This window comes from Tachypleus tridentatus, chromosome 3 (genome assembly GCF_004210375.1).
Source record: "Tachypleus tridentatus isolate NWPU-2018 chromosome 3, ASM421037v1, whole genome shotgun sequence".
Taxonomy (NCBI): Eukaryota; Metazoa; Arthropoda; class Merostomata; order Xiphosura; family Limulidae; genus Tachypleus; species Tachypleus tridentatus.
The window spans coordinates 43534144-43550273 of record NC_134827.1 but is presented as its reverse complement, the minus strand read 5'-3'; the positions used below and the strand labels follow the sequence as shown (position 1 = coordinate 43550273).

The 16130-nt window shown below is 31.7% G+C and overlaps 1 protein-coding gene across 1 annotated transcript in view; it reads left to right on the top strand.

Moving 5' to 3' along the window:
• LOC143245824 (cell adhesion molecule Dscam1-like) overlaps positions 1-6488 on the top strand; it is a 74828-nt gene extending 68340 nt beyond the window's left edge. Inside the window, exons 21-26 of the mRNA XM_076492079.1 lie at positions 418-582; positions 897-1120; positions 1827-1923; positions 4851-4914; positions 5218-5303; positions 6385-6488. Of these exons, the coding sequence (XP_076348194.1) occupies positions 418-582; positions 897-1120; positions 1827-1923; positions 4851-4914; positions 5218-5303; positions 6385-6488 (740 nt within the window). The remainder of the gene's footprint in view (positions 1-417; positions 583-896; positions 1121-1826; positions 1924-4850; positions 4915-5217; positions 5304-6384) is intronic.
• Positions 6489-16130: the final 9642 nt, after the last annotated feature.

The following is a 16130-nucleotide window of genomic DNA, read 5'->3' as shown; positions in this document are numbered from 1 at the left end:
ATTTACAACGCTAAAATCAGGGGTTCAAGTCCCTCCGGTTGACTCAGCAGATAGCCCGATGGGGCTTTGCTGTAAGAACACACATACATACAGCTGTTACCCTCATCTAGTGTAACAAACTGTTACACTACATGAAGGTAACAGCTGCTGTAGAAAGTTACTGTTCTTAAGTAAGAGTTATTTACCGTTCTCTAGTGTAACAATTACAGATTTAACTGCTATCAGTGTAACAGCAGAGAAAGTTTGTGATGGTTTTATTAACAGTAGCAGCTGTCAGTGTCATGTATCTTTATGTGTACTGACTGATAGTATTAACTGTATTAACTTGGAAGTCATTCCAATGTGATACTTTTTAATTATTAATCCATCTTTCTATCATACGGATCAATAGTAAATCCACTGAACTCTATTCTCTAGCTACTATATCCCCTTACTCGGCTGTCGACAACCAAAAGTCTACATTTATAAAAGATCCGGCTGTGTTTGTGCCCACTGTATGTGTCATTTTTGTCGTCTTGGTGATTATTTTGGTATCTGCTTTAGTTGTTATATGGAGAAGAAGAGAGAGGGAGCCTGACGCAGGTGTGTTCAGAATAAGGTAGCTTTATAACGGTAGCATGTACTGATTTAAGAATATAGAATGTTTAGTTTGATTTATACTCCAATTAAAGTGTGGATTAAAGATCTTTAGTTGGCCCCTTTGTGTGCCATAGAGTTGTTTCTGATTGTGTAATATTCTGCTTAACTTGTGTTTTAACCTTTACAGAGAGCTCAATCTTTGATATAAAACATTCTAATATGTACCGTTAATAAAGACAAAGATACGTCGTTAAAGTTTATGTTGAAAAAACCAACTATGTTAAAGTTAAACTAAAAATGTATATTTATGCTTAAAGTTTCAAGAAACTACGGAAGCAGAGAGGATAACATTTCCATGAACTCGTATGGAAAGGTAAAGTGCACTACTTCTACTGATGCCCAGAGGGAGCCACTGTATTATCAGTCTCATTACGCCACCACGCATACACCAGCTGAGAGTGCAGACAGAGTTAACCATGCTACCATACGAAGGGTGAGAAGCAGACCGTTAGAATACACCTACGACGTTCCTCACCGACAGGTGTGAAACTGTCTGGTTCTACCATTTGTATTAATTATAAGATAACTGAGACTCATTGTGACTCAATTATTACAAACTTTAAACACACTCAAATACCAAACTAACGATTCTTATATAATAGAAATACACATGAAAACAACATTCTCAACTGACGTTTCAAACACGTTCACCATATTGGTTAAATCACATCGGTTTCCATTATTTAAACAATATTACTCTAAATACTTTATTGTGTTATAACTGGACCACTTGAGGGCGTCCTGTCCAATTATTAAAAACTGATTATAGTATGTACTAATAACTTTGTAAACATTACAAACAAAAGCTGCACACCATGGGTGAGAGTAGCATGTGGACAAGAGTATTTTCAATACTAAATTTTATCTAAATAACTAAATGAAGATAATTTTTAATGTTATCTCCTAAGAGTTCCGTCCTTATCGCTTCTCGGTTTCAATACGCAAATAGTTTTATTGTTTCAGCTGCGTTTTAAACAGTTTTACAAACTTTATTATTTATATCGACGAAATAATGTGAGACAAACAGAAAACTGGTTTAAAATTATGTTTATATTGAGAATTCTTCACAAAATTAAAGTAAAAAAAAAAGATTAAGGTGGCAAAGAATGAAATTCAACCCCCTTTTTGTTGTTAATAAACATGTGTAGCCATAAACAAAAACTTTATTAAACACGATTTTTAAACAGAACGTAGAAGACTCCAAACACCAATATTCAGTTCTATGGAACACCTCTCCAGCTGCCGGGACCCGAAGTGAACAAACGTACGAGAATCGTATTCGAGGTACAGTTTGTAATAAACGTTGGTAAGGTAACGTTAAGGTTTAGTTTGTATCAATAAGTACTGTTCTACTGAACGTGTCAATTGTTTTGTTTACTATGTCTTCCGAATAGAATGGGTTTCAGATTTAATATAAAACTTGAGAGGGATGAAGACAAGCAAAGCTTCACCCTGTGTATCAGTCAAACACCTGAAACGAACATCATATAGAAAGGTAAGGTAAACTGAACATGTTAATAGAGGAACATTACATGAACTAAACACATTGTTATTAATAGAGGAACATTACATGAACTAAACACATTGTTATTAATAGAGGAACATTAGATGAACTGAACACATTATTATTAATAGAGGAACATTAGATGAACTGAACACATTGTTATTAATAGAGGAAGGTTGGATGAACTGAACACATTGTTATTAATACAGAAAGGTTAGATAAACTGAACACATTGTTATTAATAGAGGAACGTTAGATGAACTGAACACATTGTTATTAATAGAGGAACATTAAATGAACTGAACAAATTGTTATTAATAGAGGAACATTAGATGAACTGAACACATTATTATTAATAGAGGAACATTAGATGAACTGAACACATTGTTATTAATAGAGGAAGGTTGGATGAACTGAACACATTGTTATTAATACAGAAAGGTTAGATAAACTGAACACATTGTTATTAATAGAGGAACGTTAGATGAACTGAACACATTGTTATTAATAGAGGAACATTAAATGAACTGAACAAATTATTATTAATAGAGGAACATTAAATGAACTGAACAAATTATTATTAATAGAGGAACATTAGATGAACTGAACACATTGTTATTAATAGAGGAAGGTTGGATGAACTGAACACATTGTTATTAATACAGAAAGGTTAGATAAACTGAACACATTGTTATTAATAGAGGAACGTTAGATGAACTGAACACATTGTTATTAATAGAGGAACATTAAATGAACTGAACAAATTGTTATTAATAGAGGAACATTAGATGAACTGAACACATTATTATTAATAGAGGAACATTAGATGAACTGAACACATTGTTATTAATAGATGAACTGAAGACATTGTTATTAATAGAGGAACTGAACACATTGTTATTAATAGAGGAACTGAACACATTGTTATTAATAGATGAACTGAACACATTGTTATTAATAGAAGAAGGTTAGATAAACTGAACACATTGTTATTAATAGAGGAACGTTAGATGAACTGAACACATTGTTATTAATAGAGGAACTGAACACATTGTTATTAATAGATGAACTGAACACATTGTTATTAATAGATGAACTGAACACATTGTTATTAATAGAGGAACATTAAATGAACTGAACAAATTGTTATTAATAGAGGAACATTAGATGAACTGAACACGTTATTATTAATAGAGGAACATTAGATGAACTGAACACATTGTTATTAATAGAGGAAGGTTAGATGAACTGAACACATTGTTATTAATAGATGAACTGAATACATTGTTATTAATAGAGGAACTGAACACATTGTTATTAATAGAGGAACTGAACACATTGTTATTAATAGATGAACTGAACACATTGTTATTAATAGATGAACTGAACACATTGTTATTAATAGAGGAACTGAACACATTGTTATTAATAGATGAACTGAACACATTGTTATTAATAGAGGATGGTTACATGAAGTTCACTAACACCAAGTGTCTACAAAATTTAGTTTCCTGACATGAATCTATCACAACAAAAGCCGGGAACTTTTATTCACTTTATGTATTAAACTTTTTCTCTGGGCTTCAAACAATCTAAGTTCATATATTTATAAATTTAGGTTTAGGTTATATTCTAAATGTCTGTATATAACTTAATTGTACTACAATTGCTTCCAGGTTTACCACAGTTGCATATATACACGTTTACCACATCTAATCAACAACTACTCCAAGTTTTGATCGTGCTGTTCTTGGACATAATTATATGGATTAACTTAAAAATACAAGTGATAATTGTTGTGAAAGTGTAGGTTTGACTGAACAGTAAAGATGGTGAAAGTCCTTAATACTGTTATGTGTCAAAACAAGAGGAACAAACTGTAAAATATTTTGTTGCATAATGTTGTGCTTGTATAAATTACCAACCAAACTTCCCATCACCTGAGTCAGGTATACATGTAGAAATATGAACTGTTTCAAAGAAAGAGGGCTTATAATCTGTGATTTTATGATTACAGTGCTTTAAGTAGCTAGAAATTTACACAGTAATACCAATCCGTGAGTAAATACTATTGATCCAACAATAATTCATAACTAAATACTGTTAATCCAACAATAATTCTGACTAAATACTGTTAATCCAACAATAATTCATAACTAAATACTGTTAATCCAACAATAATTCTGACTAAATACTGTTAATCCAACAATAATTCTGACTAAATACTGTTAATCCAACAATAATTTATAACTAAATACTGTTAATCCAACAATAATTCTGACTAAATACTGTTAATCCAACAATAATTCATAACTAAATACTGTTAATCCAACAATAATTCATAACTAAATACTGTTAATCCAACAACAATCCATGACTAAATATTGTTAATCCAACAACAATCCATGACTAAATACTGTTAATCCAACAATAATTCATAACTAAATACTGTTAATCCAACAACAATCCATGACTAAATATTGTTAATCCAACAATAATTCATAACTAAATACTGTTAATCCAACAATAATTTTGACTAAATACTGTTAATCCAACAATAATTCATAACTAAATACTGTTAATCCAAAAATAATTCATAACTAAATAGTGTTAATCCAACAACAATCCATGACTAAATATTGTTAATCCAACAACAATCCATGACTAAATACTGTTAATCCAACAACTCTGTACTACCTTGTTTCAGCTGCTCTCCTGCCAACGGTGCCAGATGACATGAAAGAAATAATAAACCGAGATAGCACCAAAAGGTAGTGTAATATCTCCACATGAATTTAACATGTATCACACCAGTTTTTATATGGTTCTATATTTGTTCTAGTATCTTCAGATAACACAAGAAATACTACTTGGAGAGCTAATAGAATTACATGTTTGTTTGTTTCTTTAATAAAAGTTTACTTTAAGGCTGGTAATGTTTACCTGTTTGTTTGTTTCTTTAATAAAAGCTTACTTTAAGCCTAGTAATGCTTACCTGTTTGTTTCTTTAATAAAAGGTTACTTTAAGCCTGGTAATGCTTACCTGTTTGTTTGTTTCTTCTTTCTTTAACCAGTGAGATTCATGTTTCTCTGAACAAGAAACCTACATCGATGGAAACATCAGAAGAATTTTCTGAAACAGAATGTGACCGATACCTAGGTAACGAAACTTTAATATAAACACAATGTGACCGACACCTTGGTAACGAAACTTTAATATAAACAGAATGTGACCGAAACCTTGGTAACGAAACTTTAATATAAACAGAATGTGACCGATACCTTGGTAACGAAACTTTACTACAAACAGCTAAAGTAATTTAATAGCTGCAATGAAATATTAGACGTGAAATATGAACCAATACAGAATCCAATATAGGTCTAGAATATAGAGTTCAAGTGAACCAATACAGAATCCAACATAGTACTAGAATACAGAGTTCAAGTGAACCAATACAGAATCCAACATAGGACTAGAATACAGAGTTCAAGTGAACCAATACAGAATCCAACATAGGACTAGAATACAGAGTTCAAGTGAACCAATACAGAATCCAACATAGGTCTAGAATATAGAGTTCAAGTGAACCAATACAGAATCCAACATAGTACTAGAATACAGAGTTCAAGTGAACCAATACAGAATCCAACATAGGACTAGAATACAGAGTTCAAGTGAACCAATACAGAATCCAACATAGGACTAGAATACAGAGTTCAAGTGAACCAACACAGAATCCAACATAGGTCTAGAATACAGAGTTCAAGTGAACCAATACAGAATCCAACATAGCACTAGAATACAGAGTTCAAGTGAACCAATACAGAATCCAACATAGGTCTAGAATACAGAGTTCAAGTGAACCAATACAGAATCCAACATAGGTCGAGAATATAGAGTTCAAGTGAAATAAAAAAGCATCCTACATAGGTCTAGAATATAGAGTTCAAGTGAACCAATACAGAATCCAACATAGCACTAGAATACAGAGTTCAAGTGAACCAATACAGAATCCAACATAGGACTATAATACAGAGTTCAAGTGAACCAATACAGAATCCAACATAGGTCTAGAATACAGAGTTCAAGTGAACCAATACAGAATCCAACATAGGTCTAGAATATAGAGTTCAAGTGAACCAATACAGAATCCAACATAGGTCTAGAATACAGAGTTCAAGTGAACCAATACAGAATCCAACATAGGTCTAGAATATAGAGTTCAAGTGAACCAATACAGAATCCAACATAGGTCCAGAATACAGAGTTCAAGTGAACCAATACAGAATCCAACATAGGTCTAGAATACAGAGTTCAAGTGAACCAATACAGAATCCAACATAGCACTACAATACAGAGTTCAAGTAAACCAATACAGAATCCAACATAGGTCTAGAATACAGAGTTCAAGTGAACCAATACAGAATCCAACATAGGTCGAGAATATAGAGTTCAAGTGAAATAAAAAAGAATCCTACATAGGACCACAATACAGAGTTCAAGTGAACCAATATAGAATCCAACATAGGACTACAATACAGAGTTCAAGTGAACCAATACAGAATTCAACACAGAACTAGAATACAGAGTTCAAGGTATGGTAAATAAAGGTAATGAGTAAAACCTACAGACAGGCATGGTAAATAAAGGTAATGAGTAAAACCTACAGACAGGCAATGGTAAATAAAGGTAATGAGTAAAACATACAGACAGGCAATGGTAAATAAAGGTAATGAGTAAAACCTACAGACAGACATGGTAAATAAAGATAATGAGTAAACCCTACAGACAGACAGGGTAAATAAAGGTAATGAGTAAACCCTACAGACAGGCAATGGTAAATAAAGGTAATGAGTAAAACCTACAGACAGGGAATGGTAAATAAAGGTAATGAGTAAAACCTACAGACAGGCATGGTAAATAAAGGTAATGAGTAACACCTACAGACAGGCAATGGTAAATAAAGGTAATGAGTAAAACCTACAGACAGGGAATGGTAAATAAAGGTAACAGAGTAAACCCACAGACAGACATGGTAAATAAAGGTAATGAGTAAAACCTACAGACAGACATGGAAAATAAAGGTAATGAGTAAAACCTACAGACAGGCAATGGTAAATAAAGGTAATGAGTAAAACCTACAGACAGGCAATGGTAAATAAAGGTAATGAGTAAAACATACAGACAGGCAATGGTAAAAAAAGGTAATGAGTAAAACCTACAGACAGGGAATGGTAAATAAAGGTAATGAGTAAAACCTACAGACAGACATGGAAAATAAAGGTAATGAGTAAAACCTACAGACAGGGAATGGTAAATAAAGGTAATGAGTAAAACCTACAGACAGGGAATGGTAAATAAAGGTAATGAGTAAAACCTACAGACAGACATGGTAAATAAAAGTAATGAGTAAAACCTACAGACAGGCAATGGTAAATAAAGGTAATGACTAAAACATACAGACAGACATGGTAAATAAAGGTAATGAGTAAAACCTACAGACAGACATGGTAAATAAAAGTAATGAGTAAAACCTACTCACAGACATGGTAAATAAAGGTAATGAGTAAAACCTACAGACAGGCAATGGTAAATCTAGGTAATGAGTAAAACCTACAGACAGGCAATTGTAAATAAAGGTAATGAGTAAAACTTACAGACAGGGAATGGTAAATAAAGGTAATGAGTAAAACCTACAGACAGGCAATGGTAAATCTAGGTAATGAGTAAAACCTACACACAGACATGGTAAATAAAGGTAATGAGTAAAACCTACAGACAGGCAATGGTAAATCTAGGTAATGAGTAAAACTTACAGACAGGCATGGTAAATAAAGGTAATGAGTAAAACCTACAGACAGGGAATGGTAAATAAAGGTAATGAGTAAAACCTACAGACAGGGAATGGTAAATAAAGGTAATGAGTAAAACCTACAGACAGACATGGTAAATAAAAGTAATGAGTAAAACCTACAGACAGGCAATGGTAAATAAAGGTAATGAGTAAAACCTACAGACAGACATGGTAAATAAAGGTAATGAGTAAAACCTACAGACAGACATGGTAAATAAAAGTAATGAGTAAAACCTACACACAGACATGGTAAATAAAGGTAATGAGTAAAACCTACAGACAGGCAATGGTAAATCTAGGTAATGAGTAAAACCTACAGAATGACATGATAAATAAAAGTAATGAGTAAAACCTACACACAGACATGGTAAATAAAGATAATGAGTAAAACCTACAGACAGGCAATGGTAAATCTAGGTAATGAGTAAAACCTACAGACAGGCAATGGTAAATAAAGTTAATGAGTAAAACCTACAGAATGACATGATAAATAAAAGTAATGAGTAAAACCTACAGACAGACATGGTAAATAAAGGTAATGAGTAAAACCTACAGACAGGCAATGGTAAATTAAGGTAATGAGTAAAACCTACAGACAGACATGGTAAATAAAAGTAATGAGTAAAACCTACACACAGACATGGTAAATAAAGGTAATGAGTAAAACCTACAGACAGGCAATGGTAAATAAAGTTAATGAGTAAAACCTACAGAATGACATGATAAATAAAAGTAATGAGTAAAACCTACACACAGACATGGTAAATAAAGATAATGAGTAAAACCTACAGACAGGCAATGGTAAATCTAGGTAATGAGTAAAACCTACAGACAGGCAATGGTAAATAAAGTTAATGAGTAAAACCTACAGAATGACATGATAAATAAAAGTAATGAGTAAAACCTACAGACAGACATGGTAAATAAAGGTAATGAGTAAAACCTACAGACAGGCAATGGTAAATTAAGGTAATGAGTAAAACCTACAGACAGACATGGTAAATAAAGGTAATGAGTAAAACCTACAGACAGGCAATGGTAAATTAAGGTAATGAGTAAAACATACAGACAGGCAATGGTAAATTAAGGTAATGAGTAAAACCTACAGACAGACATGGTAAATAAAGGTAATGAGTAAAACCTACAGACAGACATGGAAAATAAAGGTAATGAGTAACACCTACAGACAGACATGGTAAATAAAGGTAATGAGTTAAACCTACAGACAGACATGGTAAATTAAGGTAATGAGTAAAACCTACAGACAGGCAATGGTAAATAAAGGTAATGAGTAAAACCTACAGACAGGCAATGGTAAATTAAGGTAATGAGTAAAACCTACAGACAGACATGGTAAATAAAGGTAATGAGTAAAACCTACAGACAGGCAATGGTAAATTAAGGTAATGAGTAAAACATACAGACAGGCAATGGTAAATTAAGGTAATGAGTAAAACCTACAGACAGACATGGTAAATAAAGGTAATGAGTAAAACCTACAAACAGACATGGTAAATAAAGGTAATGAGTAAAACCTACAGACAGACATGGTAAATAAAGGTAATGAGTTAAACCTACAGACAGACATGGTAAATAAAGGTAATGAGTAAAACCTACAAACTGGGAATGGTAGAAGAAGGTAATAAGTAGAACCTACAGACAGACATGGTCAAATCAGTTTATTATTAAGTAGGGTTTGTCAAACGCGCTGGTAAAGAAATTGTTACAATTCGAAACCCCTTGCGAGTTTGTTTGTTTGTTTAAATGAGCGGCATGAACCAGTTTTCGGGCACTGAATATTTGTATGTAAATTAACATAATTAATAAAACACATCAGAAATCATTAGTGGAATAAATAACCATTATAGAGTTTATGTAAATAAACATTTATTAAAGTATCTCTTTATACACTTGAATTATTAACTCATGAGAATGTTTCTGTTTACTTCCTAGCAGAAATAAAAACTGTGGACATTGTCAGTAACACACACTAAAGAATTATGTTTTTATAATTGCTTTTTATTAAGGACAAATACATATAATATATGTATGATAAATACATATGATATGTATAATATATTTAAACTTATGTAATACATATAAATATATAAACATATGTAATATATATCAATATATATAATGTTTTTGGGTTTTTTTGGGTGTGTTTATTTCTATCTCTTGCTACTGGTATTTAATATTGAGTTGTGATGTAACAAAATTATTCACTTTCTCAAAAAACAAAACTTTGTGAATTTAATGACATATTTCAAACTAATACATAACTTGTCTTAACAGTAATACTAGATCACTGTTCTCTAGTAAAGAGTTAGTTAACAGTAATACTAGATCACTGTTCTCTAGTAAAGAGTTAGTTAACAGTAATACTAGATCACTGTTCTCTAGTAAAGAGTTAGTTAACAGTAATACTAGATCACTGTTCTCTAGTAAAGAGTTAGTTAACAGTAATACTAGATCACTGTTCTCTAGTAAAGAGTTAGTTAAAAGAGTTAGTTAACAGTAATACTAGATCACTGTTCTCTAGTAAAGAGTTAGTTAACAGTAATACTAGATCACTGTTCTCTAGTAAAGAGTTAGTTAACAGTAATACTAGATCACTGTTCTCTAGTAAAGAGTTAGTTAACAGTAATACTAGATCACTGTTCTCTAGTAAAGAGTTAGTTAACAGTAATACTAGATCACTGTTCTCTAGTAAAGAGTTAGTTAACAGTAATACTAGATCACTGTTCTCTAGTAAAGAGTTAGTTAACAGTAATACTAGATCACTGTTCTCTAGTAAAGAGTTAGTTAACAGTAATACTAGATCACTGTTCTCTAGTAAAGAGTTAACAGTTAACAGTAATACTAGATCACTGTTCTCTAGTAAAGAGTTAGTTAACAGTAATACTAGATCACTGTTCTCTAGTAAAGAGTTACTTAACAGTAATACTAACAGATACTAGATCACTGTTCTCTAGTAAAGAGTTAGTTAACAGTAATACTAGATCACTGTTCTCTAGTAAAGAGTTAGTTAACAGTAATACTAGATCACTGTTCTCTAGTAAAGAGTTAGTTAACAGTAATACTAGATCACTGTTCTCTAGTAAAGAGTTAGTTAACAGTAATACTAGATCACTGTTCTCTAGTAAAGAGTTAGTTAACAGTAATACTAGATCACTGTTCTCTAGTAAAGAGTTAGTTAACAGTAATACTAGATCACTGTTCTCTAGTAAAGAGTTAAACAGTAATACTAGATCACTGTTCTCTAGTAAAGAGTTAGTTAACAGTAATACTAGATCACTGTTCTCTAGTAAAGAGTTAGTTAACAGTAATACTAGATCACTGTTCTCTAGTAAAGAGTTAGTTAACAGTAATACTAGATCACTGTTCTCTAGTAAAGAGTTAGTTAACAGATAATAATACTAGATCACTGTTCTCTAGTAAAGAGTTAGTTAACAGTAATACTAGATCACTGTTCTCTAGTAAAGAGTTAGTTAACAGTAATACTAGATCACTGTTCTCTAGTAAAGAGTTAGTTAACAGTAATACTAGATCACTGTTCTCTAGTAAAGAGTTAGTTAACAGTAATACTAGATCACTGTTCTCTAGTAAAGAGTTACTTAACAGTAATACTAGATCACTGTTCTCTAGTAAAGAGTTAGTTAACAGTAATACTAGATCACTGTTCTCTAGTAAAGAGTTAGTTAACAGTAATACTAGATCACTGTTCTCTAGTAAAGAGTTAGTTAACAGTAATACTAGATCACTGTTCTCTAGTAAAGAGTTAGTTAACAGTAATACTAGATCACTGTTCTCTAGTAAAGAGTTAGTTAACAGTAATACTAGATCACTGTTCTCTAGTAAAGAGTTAGTTAACAGTAATACTAGATCACTGTTCTCTAGTAAAGAGTTAGTTAACAGTAATACTAGATCACTGTTCTCTAGTAAAGAGTTAGTTAACAGTAATACTAGATCACTGTTCTCTAGTAAAGAGTTAGTTAACAGTAATACTAGATCACTGTTCTCTAGTAAAGAGTTAGTTAACAGTAATACTAGATCACTGTTCTCTAGTAAAGAGTTAGTTAACAGTAATACTAGATCACTGTTCTCTAGTAAAGAGTTAGTTAACAGTAATACTAGATCACTGTTCTCTAGTAAAGAGTTAGTTAACAGTAATACTAGATCACTGTTCTCTAGTAAAGAGTTAGTTAACAGTAATACTAGATCACTGTTCTCTAGTAAAGAGTTAGTTAACAGTAATACTAGATCACTGTTCTCTAGTAAAGAGTTAGTTAACAGTAATACTAGATCACTGTTCTCTAGTAAAGAGTTAGTTAACAGTAATACTAGATCACTGTTCTCTAGTAAAGAGTTAGTTAACAGTAATACTAGATCACTGTTCTCTAGTAAAGAGTTAGTTAACAGTAATACTAGATCACTGTTCTCTAGTAAAGAGTTAGTTAACAGTAATACTAGATCACTGTTCTCTAGTAAAGAGTTAGTTAACAGTAATACTAGATCACTGTTCTCTAGTAAAGAGTTAGTTAACAGTAATACTAGATCACTGTTCTCTAGTAAAGAGTTAGTTAACAGTAATACTAGATCACTGTTCTCTAGTAAAGAGTTAGTTAACAGTAATACTAGATCACTGTTCTCTAGTAAAGAGTTAGTTAACAGTAATACTAGATCACTGTTCTCTAGTAAAGAGTTAGTTAACAGTAATACTAGATCACTGTTCTCTAGTAAAGAGTTAGTTAACAGTAATACTAGATCACTGTTCTCTAGTAAAGAGTTAGTTAACAGTAATACTAGATCACTGTTCTCTAGTAAAGAGTTAGTTAACAGTAATACTAGATCACTGTTCTCTAGTAAAGAGTTAGTTAACAGTAATACTAGATCACTGTTCTCTAGTAAAGAGTTAGTTAACAGTAATACTAGATCACTGTTCTCTAGTAAAGAGTTAGTTAACAGTAATACTAGATCACTGTTCTCTAGTAAAGAGTTAGTTAACAGTAATACTAGATCACTGTTCTCTAGTAAAGAGTTAGTTAACAGTAATACTAGATCACTGTTCTCTAGTAAAGAGTTAGTTAACAGTAATACTAGATCACTGTTCTCTAGTAAAGAGTTAGTTAACAGTAATACTAGATCACTGTTCTCTAGTAAAGAGTTAGTTAACAGTAATACTAGATCACTGTTCTCTAGTAAAGAGTTAGTTAACAGTAATACTAGATCACTGTTCTCTAGTAAAGAGTTAGTTAACAGTAATACTAGATCACTGTTCTCTAGTAAAGAGTTAGTTAACAGTAATACTAGATCACTGTTCTCTAGTAAAGAGTTAGTTAACAGTAATACTAGATCACTGTTCTCTAGTAAAGAGTTAGTTAACAGTAATACTAGATCACTGTTCTCTAGTAAAGAGTTAGTTAACAGTAATACTAGATCACTGTTCTCTAGTAAAGAGTTAGTTAACAGTAATACTAGATCACTGTTCTCTAGTAAAGAGTTAGTTAACAGTAATACTAGATCACTGTTCTCTAGTAAAGAGTTAGTTAACAGTAATACTAGATCACTGTTCTCTAGTAAAGAATACTAGTTAGTTAACAGTAATACTAGATCACTGTTCTCTAGTAAAGAGTTAGTTAACAGTAATACTAGATCACTGTTCTCTAGTAAAGAGTTAGTTAACAGTAATACTAGATCACTGTTCTCTAGTAAAGAGTTAGTTAACAGTAATACTAGATCACTGTTCTCTAGTAAAGAGTTAGTTAACAGTAATACTAGATCACTGTTCTCTAGTAAAGAGTTAGTTAACAGTAATACTAGATCACTGTTCTCTAGTAAAGAGTTAGTTAACAGTAATACTAGATCACTGTTCTCTAGTAAAGAGTTAGTTAACAGTAATACTAGATCACTGTTCTCTAGTAAAGAGTTAGTTAACAGTAATACTAGATCACTGTTCTCTAGTAAAGAGTTAGTTAACAGTAATACTAGATCACTGTTCTCTAGTAAAGAGTTAGTTAACAGTAATACTAGATCACTGTTCTCTAGTAAAGAGTTAGTTAACAGTAATACTAGATCACTGTTCTCTAGTAAAGAGTTAGTTAACAGTAATACTAGATCACTGTTCTCTAGTAAAGAGTTAGTTAACAGTAATACTAGATCACTGTTCTCTAGTAAAGAGTTAGTTAACAGTAATACTAGATCACTGTTCTCTAGTAAAGAGTTAGTTAACAGTAATACTAGATCACTGTTCTCTAGTAAAGAGTTAGTTAACAGTAATACTAGATCACTGTTCTCTAGTAAAGAGTTAGTTAACAGTAATACTAGATCACTGTTCTCTAGTAAAGTTAGTTAGTAAAGTAGTACTAGATCACTGTTCTCTAGTAAAGAGTTAACAGTAATACTAGATCACTGTTCTCTAGTAAAGAGTTAGTTAACAGTAATACTAGATCACTGTTCTCTAGTAAAGAGTTAGTTAACAGTAATACTAGATCACTGTTCTCTAGTAAAGAGTTAGTTAACAGTAATACTAGATCACTGTTCTCTAGTAAAGAGTTAGTTAACAGTAATACTAGATCACTGTTCTCTAGTAAAGAGTTAGTTAACAGTAATACTAGATCACTGTTCTCTAGTAAAGAGTTAGTTAACAGTAATACTAGATCACTGTTCTCTAGTAAAGAGTTAGTAATAACAGTAATACTAGATCACTGTTCTCTAGTAAAGAGTTAGTTAACAGTAATACTAGATCACTGTTCTCTAGTAAAGAGTTAGTTAACAGTAATACTAGATCACTGTTCTCTAGTAAAGAGTTAGTTAACAGTAATACTAGATCACTGTTCTCTAGTAAAGAGTTAGTTAACAGTAATACTAGATCACTGTTCTCTAGTAAAGAGTTAGTTAACAGTAATACTAGATCACTGTTCTCTAGTAAAGAGTTAGTTAACAGTAATACTAGATCACTGTTCTCTAGTAAAGAGTTAGTTAACAGTAATACTAGATCACTGTTCTCTAGTAAAGAGTTAGTTAACAGTAATACTAGATCACTGTTCTCTAGTAAAGAGTTAGTTAACAGTAATACTAGATCACTGTTCTCTAGTAAAGAGTTAGTTAACAGTAATACTAGATCACTGTTCTCTAGTAAAGAGTTAGTTAACAGTAATACTAGATCACTGTTCTCTAGTAAAGAGTTAGTTAACAGTAATACTAGATCACTGTTCTCTAGTAAAGAGTTAGTTAACAGTAATACTAGATCACTGTTCTCTAGTAAAGAGTTAGTTAACAGTAATACTAGATCACTGTTCTCTAGTAAAGAGTTAGTTAACAGTAATACTAGATCACTGTTCTCTAGTAAAGAGTTAGTTAACAGTAATACTAGATCACTGTTCTCTAGTAAAGAGTTAGTTAACAGTAATACTAGATCACTGTTCTCTAGTAAAGAGTTAGTTAACAGTAATACTAGATCACTGTTCTCTAGTAAAGAGTTAGTTAACAGTAATACTAGATCACTGTTCTCTAGTAAAGAGTTAGTTAACAGTAATACTAGATCACTGTTCTCTAGTAAAGAGTTAGTTAACAGTAATACTAGATCACTGTTCTCTAGTAAAGAGTTAGTTAACAGTAATACTAGATCACTGTTCTCTAGTAAAGAGTTAGTTAACAGTAATACTAGATCACTGTTCTCTAGTAAAGAGTTAGTTAACAGTAATACTAGATCACTGTTCTCTAGTAAAGAGTTAGTTAACAGTAATACTAGATCACTGTTCTCTAGTAAAGAGTTAGTTAACAGTAATACTAGATCACTGTTCTCTAGTAAAGAGTTAGTTAACAGTAATACTAGATCACTGTTCTCTAGTAAAGAGTTAGTTAACAGTAATACTAGATCACTGTTCTCTAGTAAAGAGTTAGTTAACAGTAATACTAGATCACTGTTCTCTAGTAAAGAGTTAGTTAACAGTAATACTAGATCACTGTTCTCTAGTAAAGAGTTAGTTAACAGTAATACTAGATCACTGTTCTCTAGTAAAGAGTTAGTTAACAGTAATACTAGATCACTGTTCTCTAGTAAAGAGTTAGTTAACAGTAATACTAGATCACTGTTCTCTAGTAAAGAGTTAGTTAACAGTAATACTAGA